This window comes from Armigeres subalbatus, chromosome 3 (genome assembly GCF_024139115.2).
Source record: "Armigeres subalbatus isolate Guangzhou_Male chromosome 3, GZ_Asu_2, whole genome shotgun sequence".
In the NCBI taxonomy this organism is placed as follows: Eukaryota; Metazoa; Arthropoda; class Insecta; order Diptera; family Culicidae; genus Armigeres; species Armigeres subalbatus.
Genome location: NC_085141.1, coordinates 291,219,933 through 291,241,282, shown reverse-complemented (window position 1 = coordinate 291,241,282; position 21,350 = coordinate 291,219,933). Strand labels below are relative to the sequence as shown.

Below are 21,350 nucleotides of genomic sequence, written 5' to 3'. Positions count from 1 at the left end.
GACTTGTGAGTGGCTGAATGCGAAATTGAACGGTCGGTGTTGGAAATGATTTTTCGGCTGCATCCAGTCGCACTCACCACGGCGGCGATGAAGGCGTCTGCAGATTATACTGAGATCCATGTTTTTCACTGCATTGACTGTGAAATATTTCTACCATGATCCCTGGATTTGGATAAACTCTTGAATGAAGTTTCGATGTTATGTGTGAATTTCCAAATTGACTTACAGGAGAAAATCCTGAAAAGATCCTGAAAACGTTGTTGAAGAAATTCTAGAATTTGAAGTATTTTTAAAGAAAGTTCTGCTGAATTTCTTAACACATTTTTCTTGTAATTCTTAAATAATTTTAGAGCAGAATACGGAAGGAATTCGTGTAGAAATTTCCGGAGGTGTTCTAGAAATAATTCCTTAAATTCCTGAAGAACAATTTCCACATTTTCTGAAACATTGAATGTCCGGTGGATTTCTAGGAAGAAAAAAAAGTTTATGTTTAGCCGTTGTATAACAAGGGATCTAGTGGCAAAGTTGGTTTTACTTGCCCATAACGTTTTTTAGCACTAGAGCTAGACACAGTTGCCATCCAATGATTTAAATTTGAAGATTTTTACGGACAAATAAAGGCAATAGATAAAAAAAAACTTGTTGAAAAGAATAGCAAATTTTTGAACTTTGTATATTCTTCAGGAGAAAATACTTACTCATTTTTAGCATGCATTCACTTTGTTCTTGCCTCAACATATGTTCCGGTTAGTTTCTGGCTAATTGAGTATACTCAGTTGTAACTGTCGGGGAATTCCTAATAACTTCAATTTTCTCACTTTTTCTCTTCGTGTTTATTCATACTCATGAAGCGGTTAATACGTCAGCCAATAGCAGTTCGAAAACCTCATTAATATTTATACGTTTAAACGTTGAAACAATTTGTCACTGACAAACGCGGGATCTATTATTATGCCGTCGCATTTTGTGGAGAAAAACCAATGTTTCTGTTCTGAATTAGTTTGGTCATTCATCGCTTCTCAGCTTGAATTCTCCAGTACGGAACAACGCAAGCTCATTGTTATCGTATGTCGACTCATCGGGTATAGAATCCACCCATTTAACGATAGGGTTGATAAGGGCGTCCGACTTCTAACATGCTACTTGAAACGAACATAGACTTTCTGGAATGCGTGACTTTCGTTTGCAAAGAAAAAGTACTCACTACCCAACATTTCCCACACATCATATGAATTCTATTAATAAAGAATATAATTTTTTTTCTCATTGAACAGCTCTCACCTTCTTGGTTATGGGAGTAATTGGCTACATGGTCAACTCGGTATTCGGAGCCATGTTTTCAAACGGGAATGAATCCTCTTCGGAAGGACTGCTGTATCCTCGGTAAGATCAAACTTAGATAACCGTTAACACATTGTACAAAATCGGTAGTTTAAACTTTCACAGCGAATCGGAAACGCGAGAGGTCAAGAGGCTTGACGGAATGTGGAACTTTGTCCGGTCGGATAGTAACAACCCCTCGCAGGGCCTACGGGAGAAGTGGTTCAGTGACGATTTGAGTAAATTTAAGCCCACCATTCAATTGCCGGTTCCTAGTAGTTATAATGACCTAACGGAGGACGCCTCGCTGAGAGACCACGTGGGGACGGTGTGGTACGATCGGAAATTCTTTGTGCCAAAGTCGTGGGGTAGCCAGGAGCAGCGGGTGTTCGTGCGGTTCGGATCGGTGCACTACGATTCAATAGTGGTTAGTGACGTATAAAAACTTAAAATTCTAATAATTGAACTAATCTAATTTGAATGCATTTCAGTGGATCAACGGGGTGCAAGTGGCAAAGCACGAAATCGGTCATCTTCCGTTCGAGGCGGACATCTCGACGGAACTGAAGTACGGAGCGGAGAACCGGATCACGGTGCTGTGCGATAACGTGCTGCTGCAGGTGACGGTGCCGCAGGGCAAGGTGCTCAATCAACCGGTGGACGGTGGAGTTGAGCTGGTGCAGACCTATACGTTCGACTTCTTCAACTATGCCGGTATTCACCGGTCGGTGATGTTGTACACCGTTCCGCGGGTGTTCATCCGTGACGTTGCGGTCAGCACGGACTTGGTGGATGACGAAGGTCACATCTACTATAATGTGAAGAGCAATTTGAACTTTAATAATCACGGTCTTCAGGCGACAGTGAAAATTTTTGATAAGAATGGAACTGTAGTGGCGACGGACAGCACAGCTGGGTCAGAACTGAAGGGGGTAGTTTTAGTGAAAAATGTGAAACCATGGTGGCCATATTTGATGCATGAGGAGCCGGGATATTTGTACGATATGGAGGTGACGTTGGAGGGGAAAAGTAACGAGGCTTCGGAGCCCCTGGGGGATATTTACGATGTGTACAGATTGAAGGTCGGCATAAGGACGCTGGAGTGGAACAATACATCGTTGCTGATCAATGGTCGGCCTATTTACTTCCGCGGGTTTGGAAGGCATGAGGATTCTGATGTGAGTGTTTATCTTTTATTCTATCGTCTTGCCACTAATACAAAGTTAATACACAGCTTCGTGGGAAAGGTCTCGACTACGCTCTACTGACAAAGGATTTCAATCTACTTAAGTGGGTAGGCGCAAACGCGTATCGAACGTCGCACTATCCGTATTCAGAAGAAAGTATGCAATTCGCCGACGAGCATGGAATTATGATAATTGATGAATGCCCTAGCGTAGATACCGAGTAAGTACTCTGCCTAAGTGATGAAGTTCTACGGAATCTAATAGTTTTTTCATTTTCTAGAAATTATTCCCAAATTCTACTGGAAAAGCACAAGTCCAGTATCGAGCAGCTGATCCACCGAGACCGCAACCATCCCAGTGTGGTAATGTGGTCTATTGCGAATGAGCCTCGCACCGGGCTATTCGCGGCGGATGCGTATTTCGAAGCCGTTGCCAAGTACACTAAACAACTGGACCCTACACGACCAGTAACGGCAGCTATCGCCGTGGGAGTTAACGATGATCGAGCGGTAAGTCAAATTCGGGTTCACAGTTTGCCTGCGCATTGATGTCTCTCGTTCAGTTCAAAGTTGTGCAAAAATTGGCAAAAAAAGTAATAAAAAAAAGTTCGCAGCCGGTAGGATTCGAACCTACGCTCCCAGAGGGAATCTGATTTCGAGTCAGACGCCTTAACCACTCGGCCACGACTGCATGCGAAAGCGGGTAGATTACAGCGCTACTGTTGGTTTAGGTTTTATTTCGAAGTAAAGTGCAAAGCAAAATTAGAGAGTGATATGATAGCAATGTTTTTTTTTCTCTTTCATTCGTAGGCAAAGCACCTCGATATTGTCAGTTTCAACCGCTACAACGGCTGGTACTCGAATTCCGGGAAGCTGAATATGATAACGAATCGAGTTGTTGAGGAGGCTCAATCGTGGAATTCCAAACATAACAAACCCGTACTGATGTCGGAATACGGAGCCGACACGATGGAGGGATTGCACATGGTGATTATAATTTTCCTAACAGAACTCTGCATGCTTCCAATAAGAAATATGTTTGCCACAGTTGATTCTCATTCTCATTCGCTGTTTCTCCCACAGCTACCCGCCTACATTTGGTCCGAGGACTACCAATCGCAAGTCTTCAGTCGGCATTTCCGCGCCTTCGACAGCCTGCGCAAGCAGCACTTTTTCATCGGAGAGTTCGTGTGGAACTTTGCCGACTTCAAGACGGCTCAAAGTAAGGACCGCGGTCGACACCCCCGTGACGAAACCCAGGATAATCACATTCCTTTTCGACTTACAGCGTACACCCGCGTCGGGGGCAACAAGAAGGGCATTTTTACCCGCAACCGCCAACCGAAGGCTGCGGCATATTTGCTGAGACAACGCTATCACGCTCTGGCCGAGGAGCTTGATAAGAGTGCACTGCCGGACGATCTCTTCCTATACGCGGCCGAGAAAAAGGACTCGAGTCAGACCGCCAAAATTGAGCTGTGAGAAAAGGAATCAACGTGCTAGTGGCGGTGCTCAGGAACTTCTTCAACACATACTGCGTGGACGGCTTTACTTTTTACTGTAGGAATCTTATGCGATGCGTATTAGTTTAGTATTAGTTATTTGTACAAAGGTATATTTAGTTGAAAAATAAACAAAGTTTTGTGAGGGTGAGTCTTTTAACAAATATGTCACGTCGTTTCGTTATTCGTTCCCGTGGGAGGTTCCACCAGCTTCATGCATTCGTCGGCAAATTCCACAAACAACGGCTCCATCATGCCGACCCGTATAGCCTTCATTCCGTTCGGTGCGCTATCGATCTCTTCCAGAAGCTTTCGCAAATGGGGGTTGTACAAAAGGTTCTTCAGAGCTTCCGAATTTCCTTGAAAATTAAAAATGCGTTAGATTATTGAATTTAATGAGTTGTTTATTTATATGAGATCATACTTAGTTGTTCGAGTTTTTCTGGATCGACAGTGTCGGCCGTAGCAAATAGCGGTTCTCTGGCTGATTTGCGAAGATCGTTCGAGGGTCGGTCATTGATTCGAGGTTCGCAGGGCGATTCTTGGTGTTTTTTGTAGCATGGAAGGGAACAGCTGAATAGAGGAGCAAAAATATTAAATCTTTAAGTTTTGTAAAAATTGATAAGTACTTTGTAAAAATGTTGTTAAATTGAAATGTTAAATCCGTTGCTATTATTTTTGAAACTATCATTCAGAACTGAAAAAAAAATACTTTCAAGAGCTGCGAATGCAAAAATTAAATGCTTCTTAGCTTCAAATCAGTTATTTGAGGGGATTAAAAGCAGTGACTGTATGTAACATTTCAGTCCAATTTGAAGTAAATATTTCCAGTAATACTTTGGTTTTAGAACTTTGCGGATCACCCTTATTCTTGTTTACGTTCGAGCGCGCTTTCAAACGAAAACTGATGGGCATTCTCGCTTACGCCAGCAAAATCAAATGGGTAAACGGTTCGAGCGAACTGTATTCGTTCGAAAGTTTCAATCGTGAAAATGTTGATTTTCTTTGTATGTTAATCAATTACAATTGAAGGAATGCCTGAGTTTTTCAAGTTAAATCGCCTCGTTTGACTAATTTGCGAAATCTCATTTCGCTCCAAAAAGCGTTTAGAATCAATTTGGGAGCAATTTATCGTCTACACACATAAGAGCTCTATGCGACGAACGTTAATTCACTGTTTTAATCAAGTAGAGCTAAAGAAAACATAAGATGTTTTATATGGATGATTTATTCAACTCTGCTATGAGTTTTTAGGTGCTGAGTTAGGTGCTTTTCAACTCCCAATTGATTTGAATCGTTCATGAGTTTTGCGAGTTTGAGTTTTTCCCAACACTGGCATGAGAAAGCTGTTCCATAAACAAACGATTTCAACACGCCTGTTTTGCCAGAGCTGTTTCGAAGTGATTATTTACAATATTTTAAACACCCTGAACAACGATGTTTTTTTTTTCATCAAGCACTTGCATCTAACACCATGTTTACTTACTAAGGCACTTCACAGGTTTTGCACTTATATTTCTTCTCGTTAGTCTCGCAAACTGCACACATGGGTTCCATTTCCACTTCTGTTTGCTTTACTTGTGTCGAATTTATATATTTGATTTCTCGTGTTTTTGTTTTTATTTATATTTTCTTTTCATCTCCCAGTGATGCCAGAATTTCTTGTCGGAATTTGAATGGCAGGTTCACATGATTTTACCACAGTTGATGTGTGTATAAATAATTATTGAAATATTTCCAACGCTCATTATATTTCAGCTTATCATTCTATGCTAAGTTTAGATTGGGCAAGTAAATTGAGTAAGTCGCTTGACTTGAATGCGAATTGAACATTTGAAAATACTCACCTGAATTCAATTCAGTTAAATAAAAAGAAAGTTGTGACTAAGTCAACTGATTTCAATTAATTTTATAAACTTACTTGTCTGTCAAAGCACAACATTAATGCTACGTTTAGACAAGGCAAGTGAACTGAGCAATTCGCTTGAATCGAACGCGAATTGAACGTGTAAACACCTTAATTCAATTCACTTGAACGAAAAGAAAGTTGAACGTGTTCAACTTAAGTCAATTGAATTCCACTGAGTTGTTTAATTCACTTGCCCTGTCAAAACGTAGCATAAGAAAACTTTCGAAAGGCATCACCTTGCAGGAGAACAAAGCGGACATCCCCAGCAAGAAAGTCATCCTCGGTGAAAAAGCCTCCAGCACGAAAAGCCTTGCTGGTTGGTCGTCCTTCGAACGCCGCAAAACGAGACGAGATCCGAGTCATAGACGATACGCTCTCAAGCTCTCAAGTAAGGCATCACCAGACGAGCTCCGATGATCAACGCAAATTAGAATTTCCGAGCAACGTGAGAAGAGCTCCGTGCTGAAAAAGTCATTGTGAGATAAACCGCTATCGATTATTTTAGACGACGAGGCTGTCTTCAAGAAAAACTCACCGGTGAAGAACACCGCGCCGAACTCGAGCTAAAGACGAATCGTGACAATAACGGGTCGGGCCGTGTCAGTAGGTTTGTTACTGTGGCAAATGAGACTCTTTCTACGTACTTCAAACCTGAAATTGGGAACATATTTATCCTCCACCTGGGAAATTGCTCTGATAACTGCACTCCTGGTTGGTAAGGCTGTCAAAATAGTAAATGAGGTGCGCGGTCAGCAAAATTACATCAGTCTCCGTTCTGTTCACTTGCCTTACAATACTCTTTCTTTTAGATCTGCTCACCTATGAACATCACATAATACATTCATTCGACCTACCGAACGAAGTAGTTGGCGCCTTGCTGATGTTGTGGTATGCCGTGTTCCTATTCACTTTGACCCTGCTGCCCAAGTACATGGCCAATAGAGGCCTGAATAAAAGAAACGCGGATAGGTATGTGCCGCCAATCGAACCGTCAAAAAACAGCAGCCAATCGAGCATGAGACCTGTCAAGCAGTCAAAATGATGGCTCAAATACTGAAAACGGCCAAATGCGCTTTTATGCCATTTTTAAATAAACAAAGTGGAATGTATTTTACATTAGTTTGCAATAATATATGCAAGTCATTTATAGATTATGAAATGAAATTCCATTGTTTATTGGATTCTATTGTTATGTGATGTGGACACATGAAATAGTGCATTGTGAGATTTTATCTACATAAACCATTTCTTCCTTTTCAAGTGCTGTTCCAAGATGAAGAAGATTGAATGCAGTGTTGGCAGAGTCATATTTTCTATTCGCGTTTCTCTTATTCAGGCCTCTAATGGCCACCCACAAACAGGAGGACTTGATTACTGTCGTAGTGCTGATCGGCCTCTTTAATAATCGATCCTGCCAGCGGTTCAAGTACCAATACCGATTTTAATCCCACGGCGAGAAAATTATCGATTTTAAAACCAAGCTCACAAAGTGGAAAAACTGAGGAGTCACGTTTGACAGTTAACAGTTTATCAAATAGCAGCACTCTTACTGCGCTACCAAATTTGGTCACCTGTCAGTCGCGCTACTGTTATAGCAGCGCGTTTAGTAGCGACCGGTAAAGTGTCAAGTAATGATACTGCGCTGTCTAAGACGAATTAAGTACTGTCCATTTAATTCCACCAGTTAATTTTCGTTATCTTTGCAGATACGTATTTCGACCACAACTGTGTAGTCGTCTTCCGTTTCTTGTACTTGGCTAATCTACACAGTGTCTACAAGACACTGAAGACGACCACACAGTTGTGGTCGAAATACGTATCTGCAAAGATAACGAAAATTAACTGGTGGAATTAAATGGACAGTACTTAATTCGTCTTAGACGGTTTAATACATTCCACTAAACGAGCTTAATATATTTTTCTGATACTGCGCTGCCAAACGACTAATACTCGCGCCCGGTAATCTTGCTCTAATACCCGCTCGGAAAGATCTTCTAGAAGTCTCCCGTGATATCTCTGAGACAAAAAAATAAGTCTCCTAGATTTTTTTCTACGATGTCTAGAACCTGTCAGACCTCAAATCCGCCTCAAATGCAACAACCGTTTCAACCGGTGTCTACCTCAAATTTTAGACTAGTAAACCGTTTGAACCGGAAAGGATTTGACATATCGGTTCTCTTAGATGACGCAGAGATATCTCATAGACATGGGTACTACAGCTCTACTAGATTTTTACTAGATATGGTTGAGAAATGGGTACCTCGATTCTTCTTCTTAGTATTCTTTTTATTTATTTTTTTTATTTTCGGTTTGACAACAAATTTTTTTTAAACTTATTTATTTTAGTTTTATTTTAATTTCTATTTAATATTTGTACATTTCTAATGTATAAATAATAAAATATTGGAATTTACCATCTGCTTCATTGACAGCCGAAGTTTGTTTTATTCGACGAGCACTGGAACCCCCTGTTGTGGACAAAGACGGACGAATATCTCGACGAAATCCTCCTATAAAACGGTTCCTTATTCCCGGCTCTGCTGCGAAGAAAAGGACAAAAAACGATCCATTTTAATTCGGAAGAAAGGAAGGTATCCTGTTATAGTTTTAGCAATATGTGGATTTATTAGAATGGATGTAACAATTTTCGGAATTCTGGGAAGACTTTAGAAATTCCTGAATAAATTCTCCGAAGGAATCCCAATAAGTGTTCAAATGAAAACGCGGATAACAAGTTTCCCGGAAACATTCCTCTAGTTCTGGTTCCTTCCGGAATCTAATTGGAATTCCTCCTGGAATTCGATCAAGGCACCTTTCGGAGTCCAGTGCAAAATATTTCTTAAAACCCGTTGGGATTTTTTTTTTGAATCCATACAATAATAGCGAATTTTAGTCTGAAAACCTGTCTGAGGAAATGCAGAGCGGATTCTTTAAAGCGATTTCATGCGGAAATTGTGGGCGGTTTCATTCGGGAACTCTATGTCGATTCCTTTGGTAATATTGGATAGATTCATTCGAGAATTATGATCGGATTCCTTCGGGAAATTCGGGCAGATTCTTTCGAGAATTATGGTCAGAGTCCATCGAAGATTGGCTTTCCAAAAATTCAGATTCCTGGAATAATGCCAAGCGGTTTCCTTTGGGAATTCTGGGTGGTTCATTCGGAAATCATTGGCACATTCATTTGAAAAAATAAAGCAGATTCCTCCGTGAAATTCGGAGTGATTTCTCAAAGAGTTCTGTATGGATTGAATAAGGAAATTCCTCAAGAAGTATGAGCGGATTACTTTGTGAATCCTGGGCGGGTTTCTTCAAGAATCGTAGGAAGATTCCTTTAGGAATTTTGGGTGGTTCATTCGGGAACCATGAGTAGATTTCTTTAGTGATATTGGGTAGACTTTTTCATGAATTGTGAGCAGATTCATTTGGGAAGATTGGGTAGAATCTTCCGAGATTTCTGAGAGATTCCATCGAGGGTTTTGATCAGATTACTTCTGAAAATACGGGATTAAATAGAGAATTCTAGGTGAATTACTTCGAGAATTATGAGCGAATTACTTTAGGAATCTTACTTAGACGGAATCTTTTAGAAATTTTGGGTGGTTTCCTTCAAGAATCCTGAGCGGCTTCCTTCGAGGATGCTGAGTTGATTCCTACAGAAATTTTGGGCGGTTTCATTTGGAAAATCTTGGCAAGTTCCTTTGGAAATATTGGGCTGATTCCTTCGATGAATCTGAGCAGATTCGGGAAGTTTGACCAGATTCCATCGATCACTTTAATCAGATTTCTTCGGATAATTCAGGCTGACTCCACAGAGAATTTTGAATTCTGTGAGTCCTGAGGAAATGCTTACGTAACCTTCGATAATTCGAGGTGGTTTATTCGGTAAAAATGGATAGATAACTTTAAAAATATTGAGCAGATTCCTTCTAAAATTCTGAGCAGATTCCTTCGGGAAATTCGTGAAGAATCTGTAGGTTATAATACTACGCAGGTTTTCCCGATTTTTCCGAAATTCCCGATGGAATTATCCCGGAATTCCCAGATGAAATCTCTCAAAATTCCTGGAGGATCTCTACCTGAAGTTCCAGAAGGAATTCTCTCAGAATACCTGGAAGAATTCTCCCGGAATTGCTTGAAGAATTTGTCCGTAATCCCTGGACGAATTCTCTTGGATTTTCTGCACAAGTTCTCTCGGAACTTGTGGAGGAATTCTCCAGGAATCATTGTAAGTTTTTTTTCGTAAATGAAATTCATGGACGGATTCTCTCGGAACTTCTGAATTCTTCCGGAGCTGTAGGACTTATTCGGTAAATCATAGAAGAATTTGTCCAACATTCATAAAGAAATTCTACTCGGAATTCCTCCAGAGCTCTTGTAGGAATTATTCGAGAATTATTGGAGGAATTCTTCCGAAACTCTTGGAGAAATTCTCTTAAAAGTCATGGAGAAAATCTCTTGGAATTCCGGGAAGGAGTCTTCCAAAATTACTCGAGGAATTATCTCAGACTCCCTGAGCGGATTCTCCCGGACTTACTGGAAGATCTCTACCTGGAATTCAAGGAGTTTTCTCGGAATACCTGGACAAATTATCTCGGGATTCTCGACGGTCGTTTTCCGGAGTCTAAACGAATTCTCTCAGCCTGGGAGAATTACTTGAATAAAGCCTGGGAGGATTACTTGGAGAAACCTGGGAGGATTCCGTAGGGAAGCCTTGGAGGATTCCTTGGGAAAACCTGGGAGGATTCATTGGGAGAACCTGAGAGGATTCCTTGGGAAAAACTGGGAAGATTCCTTGGGGAAAACTGGGAGGATTCCTAGGAGAAACCTGGGAGGATTCATTGGGAAAACCTGAGAAGATTCCTTAAGAAAAACTGGAAGGATTCCTTGAGGAAACATGGGAGGATTCCTTGAAGAAACTTGGGAGGATTCCTTGGGGAAGCCTGGGAGGATTCCTTAGAAAAACCTGGGAGGATTTATTGAGAAAGCCTGAGAGGATTCCTTAGGAAAAACTGGGAGGATTTCTTTGGCAAACCTGGGAGCATTAATTGGAAAAACCTGGGAAAACCTGGGAGGATTCTTTGAAGAAATCTGGTAGGATTCCTTGGGAAATGAGAAGATTCATTGGAAAAGCCTGAGAGGATTTCTTGAAGAAACTTGGTAGGATTCCTCGTTGAAACCTGGGAGGATTCATTGGGAAAACCTGAGAGGATTCCATGGGAAAAACTGGGAAGATTCCTTGCGAAAATCTGAGAGAATTCCGTGGGAAAACTGGAAGGATTAATTGAGGAAACTTGGGAGGATTCTTTGGGGAAACCTGTGAGGATTCCTTGGGGAACCCTGGGAGAATTCCTTTAGGAAAACTGGGAGGATTCCTTGGGGAAGCCATGGAGGATTCCTTTGGGAAACCTGGGAGGTTACTATGTCTGAAACTTGATTATGCATATGTACAACATGTGATAGATTTAGTTCGGAAAAGGTATTGGAGGGTAACCGCCCCTTCGGTGGGGTTTGATCCCACGACCCCAGTTATCAAACCCCACCGAAGGGGCGGTTACCCTCCAATACCTTTTCCGAACTAAATCTATCACATGTTGTACATATGCATAATCAAGTTTCAGACATAGTAATTAATTTCCACTCCGGGTGGCTTAATACCCGGCATATAGGCAATTAACTTTGAATGTACTAACCTGGGAGGATTCATTGGGAAAACCTGAGAGGACTTCTTCAGAAAAACTGGGAGGATACCTTTAAGAAACCTTGAAGGATTAATTGGGAAAGCCTGGAAGGATTAATTGAGGAAACTTGGGAGGATTCTTTGGGGAAACCTGTGAGGATTCCTTGGGGAACCCTGGGAGAATTCCTTTAGGAAAACTGGGAGGATTCCTTGGGGAAGCCATGGAGATTCCTTTGGGAAACCTGGGAGGATTCATTGGGAAAACCTGAGAGGACTCCTTGAGAAAAACTGGGAGGATACCTTTAAGAAACCTTGAAGGATTAATTGGGAAAGCCTGGAAGGATTAATTGAGGAAACTTGGGAGGATTCTTTGGGGAAACCTGTGAGGATTCCTTGGGGAACCCTGGGAGAATTCCTTTAGGAAAACTGGGAGGATTCCTTGGTGAAGCCATGGAGGATTCCTTTGGGAAACCTGGGAGGATTGATTAGGAAACCTGAGAGGATTCCTTGGGAAAACTGTAAGGATTCCTTGGGGAAACCTGGGAGGATTCCTTGGATAAACCTGGGAGGATTCATTGGGAAAACCTGAGAAGATTCTTAAGAAAAACTAGAAGGATTCCTTGGGGAAACCTGGAAGGATTCTTTGGAGAAACCTGGAAGGATTTCTTGAGGAAGCCTAGGAGGGTTCCTTGCGAAAGCCAGGGAGGATTCCTTTGGAAAAACTGGGAGGATTCCTTGGGAAAACCTGGGAGGATTCCTTGGGGAAACCTGGAAGGATTCCTTGTGGAAACCTGGTAGGATTCCTCGTTGAAACCTGGGAGGATTCATTGGGAAAAGCTGAGAGGATTCCATGGGAAAAACTGTGAAGATTCCTTGAGAAAATCTGAGAGAATTCCGTGGGAAAAACTGGGAGGATTAATTGAAGAAACTTGGGAGGATTCTTTGGGGAAACCTGTGAGGATTCCTTGGGGAACCCTGGGAAAATTCCTTGGGAAAACCTGGAAGGATTCCTACTGAAAACCTGAGGATTCTTTGAGAAAACCTGGGAGGATTTCTTGAAGAAGCCTGGGAGGATTCTTTGGGAAAACCTGAAAGGTTTCATTGGAAAAACCTGGGAGAATTCCTTTGGGAAAATTGGGAGGATTCCTTGGGGAAGCCATGGAGGCTTCCTTGGGAAAACCTGGGAGGATTCATTGAGAAAGCCTGAGAGGACTTCTTGGGAAAAACTGGGAGGATTCCTTGGGGAAACCATGGAGGATTGATTGGGAAAACCTGAGAGGACTCCTTGAGGAAAACTGGGAGGATACTTCGAGGAAACCTGGGAGGATTAATTGGGAAAGCCTGGGAGGATTGATTGGGAAAACCTGAGAGGATTCCTTGGGAAAACTGAGAGGATTCCTTGGGGAAATCTGGGAGGATTCCTTGGATAAACATGGGAGCATTCATTGGGAAAACCTGAGAAGATTCCTTAAGAAAAACTAGAAGGATTCCTTAGGGAAACCTGGGAGGATTCCTTGACGAAGCCTGGGAGGATTCCTTGGGAAAGCCTGAGAGGATTCATTGAGAAAGCCTGAGAGGATTCATTTGGAAAAACTGGGAGGATTCCTTGGGAAAACCTGGAAGGATTCCTTGGGGAAACCTGGGAGGATTCCTTGAAGAAGCCTGGGAGGACTCCTTGGGAAAGCCTGGGAGGATTCATTGGGAAAGCCTGAGAGGATTCCTTTGGAAAAACTGGGAGGGTTCCTTGGGAAAACCTGGGAGGATTCCTTGGGAAAACCTGGGAGAATTCTTTGGAAAAACCTGGGAGGATTCCTTGAGAAAACCTGGTAGGATTCCTCATTGAAACCAGGATTCATTGGGAAAACCTGGGAATGGCTGGGAGGATTCCTTAGGAAAACCTGAGAAGATTCCGTGGGAAAAACTGGGAGGATTCCTTGGGGAAACCTGGGAGAATTATTTGTGGAAACCTGGGAGGATTTATTGAAAAAAAGAAGGAACGCCAGCTTGATTCCCGAAGGAACTCCTACTGGATTATCGAAGGAATGACTACTGGAGTCGCAGAGGAACACCTTTTGATTTCCGGAAGGAATGCCTACCGGATTCTCAATGGAACACCTATTTGGTTCCCGAAGGAACGCCTGGTGGAATCCCGAAGGAACGGCTATTGGATTCTCGAAGAATGCTTATTGCATTCTCGGAGGAACAACTTTTGGATTCGCGGAAGAACGCCTATTGGTTTCTTGATGGAACGTCTACCGGTTTTCCAAAGAAACGCCAACCAATTCTCTATAAGGAACTCCTACTGGATTTGCGAAGGGACGCCTATGAAATGCCTATTCGTTTTCTGAAGGAAAGTCTATTGGATTCCCGACGGAACTTTACTAGATTCTCGAAGGTGTCAGGCCATTTGGCCGAATGCCGTTTGGCCGAACACCATTTGGCCGAACGGGTCGTTTGGCCGAATAGTTTAAAAAAATTGACCTCAGTTCACGAGTGGTCCTTCTTCACTTCCTTTTTCTTTCTTCTTCTTTCTTCCTTCTTCCATCTTCCTTCTTTTCTCCATCCTCTATCTTCTTTCTTCCTTCTTCCTTCTTCATTCTTCCACCCTCTTTCATCCTTCTTCCATCTTCCTTTTTCTTTCTTCCTTCTTCCTTATTCCTTCTTCCCTCTCCATTCTTCATTCTTTCTTCTTCCTTCTTCCTTTTTCCTTTTTCATTCTTCCTTCTTCTTTCTTCCATCTTCCTTCTTTCTTTTTCCTTCTTCCTTCTTCTTTCTTCCTTCTTCCTTCATCCTTCATCCTTCTTCCTTCTTCCTTCTTTCTTCTTCCATCTTCCTGCTCTCGTCTTCGTTTTTCTTCTTCCTTCTTTCTTCCTTTTTCTTTTTTCCTTCTTTCTTCTTTCCTCTTCCTTCCTTCCTCTTCCTTCCTCCTCTTCCTTCTTCCTTCTCCCTTGTTCCTATTCCTTCTTTTTCCTTCCTTCATTTTTCTTCCTTCTTCCTTCTTCCTTCTTAATACTTACTTCTTCCTTCTTCTTTATTTCTTCTTCCTACTTCCTTCTTTTTCCTTCTTCCTTCTTCTTTCTTCCTTCTTCCTTCTTCCACCTTCCTTCTTCCTTCTTCCTTCTTCTTTCTTCCTTCTTCCTTCTTCCTTCTTCCTTGTTCCTTCTACCTTCTCCCTTCTTCTTACTTACTTTTTCCTTCTTGCAGAATATGGGCGACGTCGACGGCGTAAATACAAACTCAAAATAAAGTCACTCACCCTAACGATGTTGTATCGATTGAAATAACCGCCAGAGTGACCATTATCCCGGTGCTCTCTTATCGTCGCTTGCATTTCTTCTTCGACGGTAAGAAACTCCTTGTCGTCGGAAAGTAAATCCACCAGAAGAGTGCCCGGGTTCGGAGTTAGCCCTAGCCCTGTAACAAATGCATTATTTAGTTATATTCGCTGCAGTGCCACCTGCATTATTCTGACCTGTGCGTGGTGGCCCGGAATTTTGTGCCGGAATCCGTACGCCGATCCGCCGACCTGTTTCAGATCTTCGTGGCCCATCTCTGCCAGAATGTCCGTTGTGATTTGTTCGCGCTCGAGTAGCTCGATCAGATGCTCCAACTGAAGACTAGTAAGGAATGCGGATACCGAAGACTCGATCGCTGTCACCTGTGTCATCTTACCGTCGTCCAGAACCCCATTTGTCTGTGGTGTTAACCACGGTGTTGCGCTTTATCAGTAGAGCTGCAATATCCAAATATCCATAGGACGATGCATTGTGCAGTGGAATTAATCCACCCTTATCCTGTGCGTTCACGTCGGTACCATGCTCCAAAAGATACTCTGCCACTTCCAGATTATTATAACCAGCTATAAGACAAAATACATTTTCACATCTCGTTACTGAAACGTTAAACAAAATAGCACGCAACCGACCAGCTAAATGCAAAGGAGTTGAGCTACTGCTCTGGGCGTCCTGGCAGTTGATGTTATCCTGTGTGACCAGTCGCTGCACACGTGCCAAGTTGCCTTTCTTTGCGGCATCGAGCAGCGCCGCATTACCGCGAAGCAAATCTGCCACATCTTGGTCGCCTTCCCGAACCAAATCTAATGGCGTTGCCCCATCACGATTCTTCTTCGTTGCGTCTGATCCATGCTGCACAATTGGAAAAACGATTCATTAAATTTTTTTCTTCAAACTTCAATGGAAATAAAACTACTTTTATAAGCAGCTTTACAATCTCATACTTACCCTTGGCAACGGCTTCATGAAGCGCAGTGAACTTCCACAGATCGGCAACGTTCACATTGGCACCGTGATTTACCAGCAATTCGATTACTTCATAATGCCCATACGAGCAAGCATTATGAAGCGGTACCAGCCCTCCCTTGTCGGATGCGTGTACCTCGGCACCATATCCCAAGAGGAACTCCACCACCGGGACGCGATTGTACCCTATAGTACCCTGCAGCGAAATGCAACGGCGTCGAATGACGTCCATCCAGATCTCGACAGTTAACCGTCATCGGATTTGACAGGACAATCCGTCACACAGTATCCAAATCACCAGCCTTAGCTGCCTCCAACAGTTGGCACTCCAGATCCACCGTGTCCGATGGTGGATCCTGTAGAATTTTCAGTACATTTTCAGTCGCTAGTTAAGCAGCAGCGTATCCTTGGAGCGAAACAACACTAGTGTCAATATTGTATGATAATAACAGTCTACATGCTTGGTTTTTATCTTCCCGGGCGCACCGGTGAAGCGAACTCTGACCGAGCCCATCCATTATCTCGTAGTGAAAATTGTCCGCAGCGATGTGCAGGGGCGTGAGAAAGTCTTTGTTCTTTTCGTTCAGTAGAGCACCTTTCCTGATGAGAACCTCCAATACCTGCTTTCGCTTCGGATAGACGGACTCAGCAACGGCATGCAGAGGAGTGTCACCACTGTACGGATGGATAAAATTTAGAGTCACATTGGTAAGGTTCTTTTTTAGTCGCCTGGCGGCAAGCGTCCAGTACACAATGTCCCTTGTATTCATCTGAAAGTAAGCAATATATTGTATTAATTTTATTCCATTGAGTTCATTCGAACCCCAACTTACATTTGATCTTTTCCTGAAGATCGCGTGTTGGTGCGGAATAGATAGCAGATTTATTATGGCAGTTAAGTAGCGTCGGATCGGCACCTTCAGCCAACAACAGACTGCACACCTCCACCCGACTTTTGGAAGCGGCCTCATGCAGTGGTGTGAAGGCCCAGAGATCATTTGCATTCACGTTGCCACCGTTCTTGATGAGTAGTTACTTCGAAGTGACCGTAGGAACATGCGTTGTGCAGCGGCACCAGACTGCCTTTGTCCTTGGCGTGCACATCAGCACCATGCTGCAGTAGAATTTGCACCACCCGAATTCAGTTGTAGCCAGATGCAGACGAGTGGACTTGCGACCATCACTGGCATGGCAGTTGACATTCAGTGGGGTCAGCAGTTCTAGCAGTCGCTCTTCGGATCCGAACCGCGCTGCCTCCAACAGTTCATCCTTCCTGTACTCACCCGTCAGAACCGGTCGGGTACAAGAATCAGCAAGATCCAAAGGAATTTTGTTCTCAGAATTCCTAATGTTTGGATCAGCACCATGCTCCAGTAGGGCAATGCACACATCCACCTTACCCTTGTTGGCGGCCTCGGTACAGTTCCAGTTGTCCCGGGTATTTGGATTGGCGCCGGCTTCCAGCAGCAAGCGAACGATATCGGCATGACCAAACGAATACGCATTATGCAGCGGGTGGAGTCCTCCATCGTCTCGGGCCTGGATCGATGCACCGTTGGTGAGCAAAAATTCAACCACTTCCCGGCGACCGTAACCTGTGACAACAAAAAGCGCGGAAGAAACTGGTCTAAACCGATTCAACTGATTAGCAGTGATGGAGGTGTAGAGGTAAACAAACACACTCGCAAAAACCCGAGGGCAAAATACACTTGGTTCGAACCCAAACTTATTTTGAAACTTGACTATGGTGGTTCGTGTCCTAACGAGGTAGATTCCTGTTCGCTTTTAGACATCCTTCCGTGCGGGTAGACTTGTATTTTTTTGTTCCGTCAGTAGGGTGACCAATTTCGGGAAGTCTAAAATATCGATGAATTTGAAAATCAATTTTTTCAGCATTTTTCGAAATCTATGGTCGACCGGCATAAGTCCAAAATGTCAAAACAAACAATTTTGTAGACAAAAGTTTTGCTCTATGTCGTGTTTATCAAAAAGTAACACTTATCTAGGTAAGTTTCAACTTATCCAGATAGAAATTAAATTCTTAAAAATGAAACTTAGCATCACTCGCGAAGGGGGCTAAAGACACCAAAACTCTAGAACGTATAAAGAGAGCGCAAGATGTGTTATCCAACGAATACAGCAGTCTGCCCCAGTGTGCGATGACTAGCTGTCGTGGTGATAAAATCGCTCAGGCCTGGGGGAGCCTTTAGTTGTCGCAGTTTGAGTATGTAAATAAAATTAGTGCTTGCTATCATCCTTAACAGTACTGTCTATGTGGGATTGCATATCCAGGCAGTAAGGTACTACTTGATCAATCTGAAACAAATTACATTAAACAGTTTCGCAGACGATTAACATTGATTACGTGAGAATGTACTCCAAATGAAATAGCGAAGTCCACGGCGAAAAGAAGTCGAAACAAAAAGAAATTGTAGTTGAACGAATCGAATTTAAAGTTCAATTCTCTTCATGTGTGTGTGTGTCATCCTCTATCCCCCACCCAGCTGGGGGTGTTGGTCAAGTAGTACTACGAATAATTTGATCATATCTCATGCTCCGTAATGGTGCCCTTTTCGTTATGAAGACTAGTGCTGTAAAAAGGAATCACTGCTGAAGCAAGAAAGGTGTCTTGAGGAAGTGTAGGGGATGGGGATGCACTAGCTAGCCATAACAGGTACAGCAAAACATCACAAGGACGCCCTTATTCCTACTAACTACTCAGGGAGTAGAAGGTCGAGAGGAGCCACCGCAGCCAACTAAAGCGTGAACCGGATACCTGGTACTCCCGCAATATCCGCGGCAATAATAGCAAACGATGCCCTGTACGTATTTAGTTTGCAATATATGAAGTAACGGAAATATAATACAAATGAGGTATCAAAAATATAATACAATTAACTCTCTAAATCCCAAAATCGCCTTCAAACTCATGTTTTAGTTTTCAAATAACTTTAATCCATAATTCATTTTGTTAACATTGAAGTCAATCAATGTGTATTTCAAAGTAACTTGAAGTGAGTTGGATTTATTTTTATATTTTAGTGTTCAAATTCGTATTACTTTGATTAGTGAAATATTTGTGGTTAGTATTCTTCTACAATTAATCCGATATCATAAAGAGCTAAAAAGATACATAATACTTTTGGTATGATGGAAATTATGTCCTAGTACCGTGGACCCCCGGTAATATGACCGTTTTTAATCTGAACACTTTCTAATTTGAACCCCGTTGGTTTGAACATCGTTCATTTTAAAAATGGTTCAAACGTCATTTAGCACGTGGTATCGAGGAAAGAAAAATGGTACATCGTGAAACGGAACGCAGGATCAAAACAAACCAGCAAAGAGAGCGGTCAGAAACCAGTTTTTCTGATGCAAATAGAGTAACCAGAAGTTCAAATTAAAAGTGAACCCCGTTAATTTGAATGAGGTACCGTTCAAATTATCGGGGGTCCACGGTACATGGTTTCCCAAACTGTGGGTCCAGACCCCCAGGGGGTCGCGAGTGGATTGTTGGTGGGTCGCGTAGAACAAATATTAATTGCAGCTCGGATGCCGAACCTTTTGATCATTTTTGTCAGGAACATAATTCCAAGTTCAAACCGCATTTTATTTTAAATTCTCATCGCCATGCTATCTTAGAAAACATTTATCCCCTTAATGAAGTAAAACAAAAACGCTAACATTTTGACAAACAATATCATGTCCGTCATTTTTTGCATTTGTACATGCAAGCTAACGTAAATATTTGTCATGTAGAAGAAGCCGAAATAGATGACATTCTGTTTCAATTAATGCTTAATACTACTTGACAAAATGCATTTTTCATAGGTGGGTCGCGAGACATATAGAATTTTGCTAGGTGGGTCGCATACCCAAAAGTTTGGGAAGCTCTGTCCTAGTATGAAAAACTCAGGGGGAGAAGGCGGAGCACTGAATCCCTACCCCGACATGTGTTGGTTCTAAAATGTAAACAACAGTGTTAATTCTCTACCACCTTTTTGTCATGGCGAGGCAATTTTTATGCACACTTATGTTTTCGATATTTTATCAAAATTAAACACTCAATCATGCAGCAATATAACAATATAACGATGTGGTATGCTTGAGATACCTGCTTGATTACAGGGACTCGAAAAAGAATTTATTTGCAGTAACTAACCGAATATAAAAATGTTCGCATTAACGATTGCGCCCTAACACTGGTTCTAAGCTTCGATGCAGAGTACACGAGCTTTGTTCGCCAGTGACAGGCGTATGAGGCCCTTGGAAAAACTATTGCAGCAAAATTATTAAAATTCAATGAATATGGAAAGAAGTAAAAATGGAGCGAATACGGACATTTATGTCTTAGAGGGTTAAAGGAAATAATTGGAACTTTCTCACCAGATTCAAGTGTCCGTTGTATTCTTCTCCATCAACTAGCTGCGCAATTCAGCAGGATACGCCAACAACGACGACCACAGAAACATTTTTCCGGCGATTTCCAGTAGATGGTAGTATAAGTTAAAGAGTTCGTTTCAAGGGTTTGTCCATTTATTGGAATAGGGGCTCTGTTCCGCGGTGTGGAATCAGCATGTCAGCTTAAAAATTATGTCTCCTTCCGAACGCGAAACACTATTCTTATTTATCACTTGGAGCGAAAAAAAAAAACACAGGACGAAAAGTGGGCGAGAAAAAAACCGTGACAGGAAATCTCATTTAAAGGTCAATTCTCTTCATAAATATAAAATAATGAGAATAGGCGCTCTTCTAATGAATTCGCGTGTGATGAAACATGAGTGTTGAAATGTTTCATTCGTCTGGACGCTGGCAAACAACTGTGTCAACTGTGGTAATCAGGCTGTTGATGCGGAATCAAAGACGCCATAAACTGTGCCAGTCCATGTTTCCTTTGATTACCTGTAGATGCCACACATCGTTTGTTTGTTCCAAAAATAGACTCTGCGACGCGGTACACCAACACACCTACATTGAGTGGTGAAATACGAAAACAAACATCCATCAGTTTGCCAGCCATCTTTCACAAGCCTCTTCGGAGGAAACGTTCTACTCATCATAAAAATTATCAACTGATTGCATTTTATTATTCTAGCCATATCAATCGTGAGTTCTTTTATTCAAGTTTTCGTGTGTTTTTTCATTTCGTTTGGAAAAGTGATTAAACGACAGTCCATGAATCCAAAACTCGATTTATGTTGTTTTAGTTTTCAAGTGAGCATCATTGTTATTAATTGTTAAACATGTCGGAAGGAATTAAATCCGATGATGATGATTAATGGAGCTTACCGCCATTGCTCAAATTGCGTGGGTTAACACGGAATATTATTTGTCCTAACTGGACAAGTGACGCCAATCAGATCAAATAAATCGTGCACAAATCACAAAGAACGAAACAGAGTGAAAACAAACATGTTCTGACTCGTTCGTACGTGTGCTTCGGATGACCGGGTGGTTTGATACCCGTCGCTCCATCTTCTGGAACGCACACACT

General features: G+C 42.2%; 2 protein-coding genes, 1 long non-coding RNA gene and 1 other non-coding gene across 4 annotated transcripts in view; 1 reads left to right on the top strand and 3 right to left on the bottom strand.

The window, feature by feature from the left end:
* The window catches only part of LOC134224803 (beta-glucuronidase), a 59,391-nt gene extending 55,217 nt beyond the window's left edge, over nt 1–4,174 (top strand). The window contains exons 2-9 of the mRNA XM_062704393.1: nt 1,275–1,383; nt 1,447–1,747; nt 1,812–2,498; nt 2,555–2,727; nt 2,788–3,016; nt 3,317–3,493; nt 3,590–3,728; nt 3,795–4,174. Coding sequence (XP_062560377.1) covers nt 1,275–1,383; nt 1,447–1,747; nt 1,812–2,498; nt 2,555–2,727; nt 2,788–3,016; nt 3,317–3,493; nt 3,590–3,728; nt 3,795–3,988 — 2,009 coding nt within the window. The 3' untranslated portion in view covers nt 3,989–4,174. The remainder of the gene's footprint in view (nt 1–1,274; nt 1,384–1,446; nt 1,748–1,811; nt 2,499–2,554; nt 2,728–2,787; nt 3,017–3,316; nt 3,494–3,589; nt 3,729–3,794) is intronic.
* Trnas-cga (transfer RNA serine (anticodon CGA)) lies at nt 3,116–3,197 on the bottom strand. The gene has a single exon. It is a non-coding gene; the product is annotated as a tRNA-Ser (tRNA).
* On the bottom strand, nt 4,090–5,647 carry LOC134224804 (zinc finger HIT domain-containing protein 3). The gene is made up of 3 exons (XM_062704394.1): nt 5,495–5,647; nt 4,433–4,581; nt 4,090–4,367 (listed from the first exon to the last, which is right to left on the bottom strand). The coding sequence occupies exons 1-3, from the start codon at nt 5,563–5,565 to the stop codon at nt 4,177–4,179; spliced, it is 411 nt and encodes a 136-aa protein (XP_062560378.1). The 5' UTR covers nt 5,566–5,647; the 3' UTR covers nt 4,090–4,176.
* A 490-nt stretch (nt 5,648–6,137) lies between these two features.
* LOC134224806 (uncharacterized) lies at nt 6,138–6,893 on the bottom strand. Its single transcript, XR_009983067.1, has 3 exons — nt 6,772–6,893; nt 6,453–6,568; nt 6,138–6,379 (listed from the first exon to the last, which is right to left on the bottom strand). It is a non-coding gene; the product is annotated as an uncharacterized LOC134224806 (long non-coding RNA).
* Between the last annotated feature and the right edge of the window lie 14,457 nt (nt 6,894–21,350).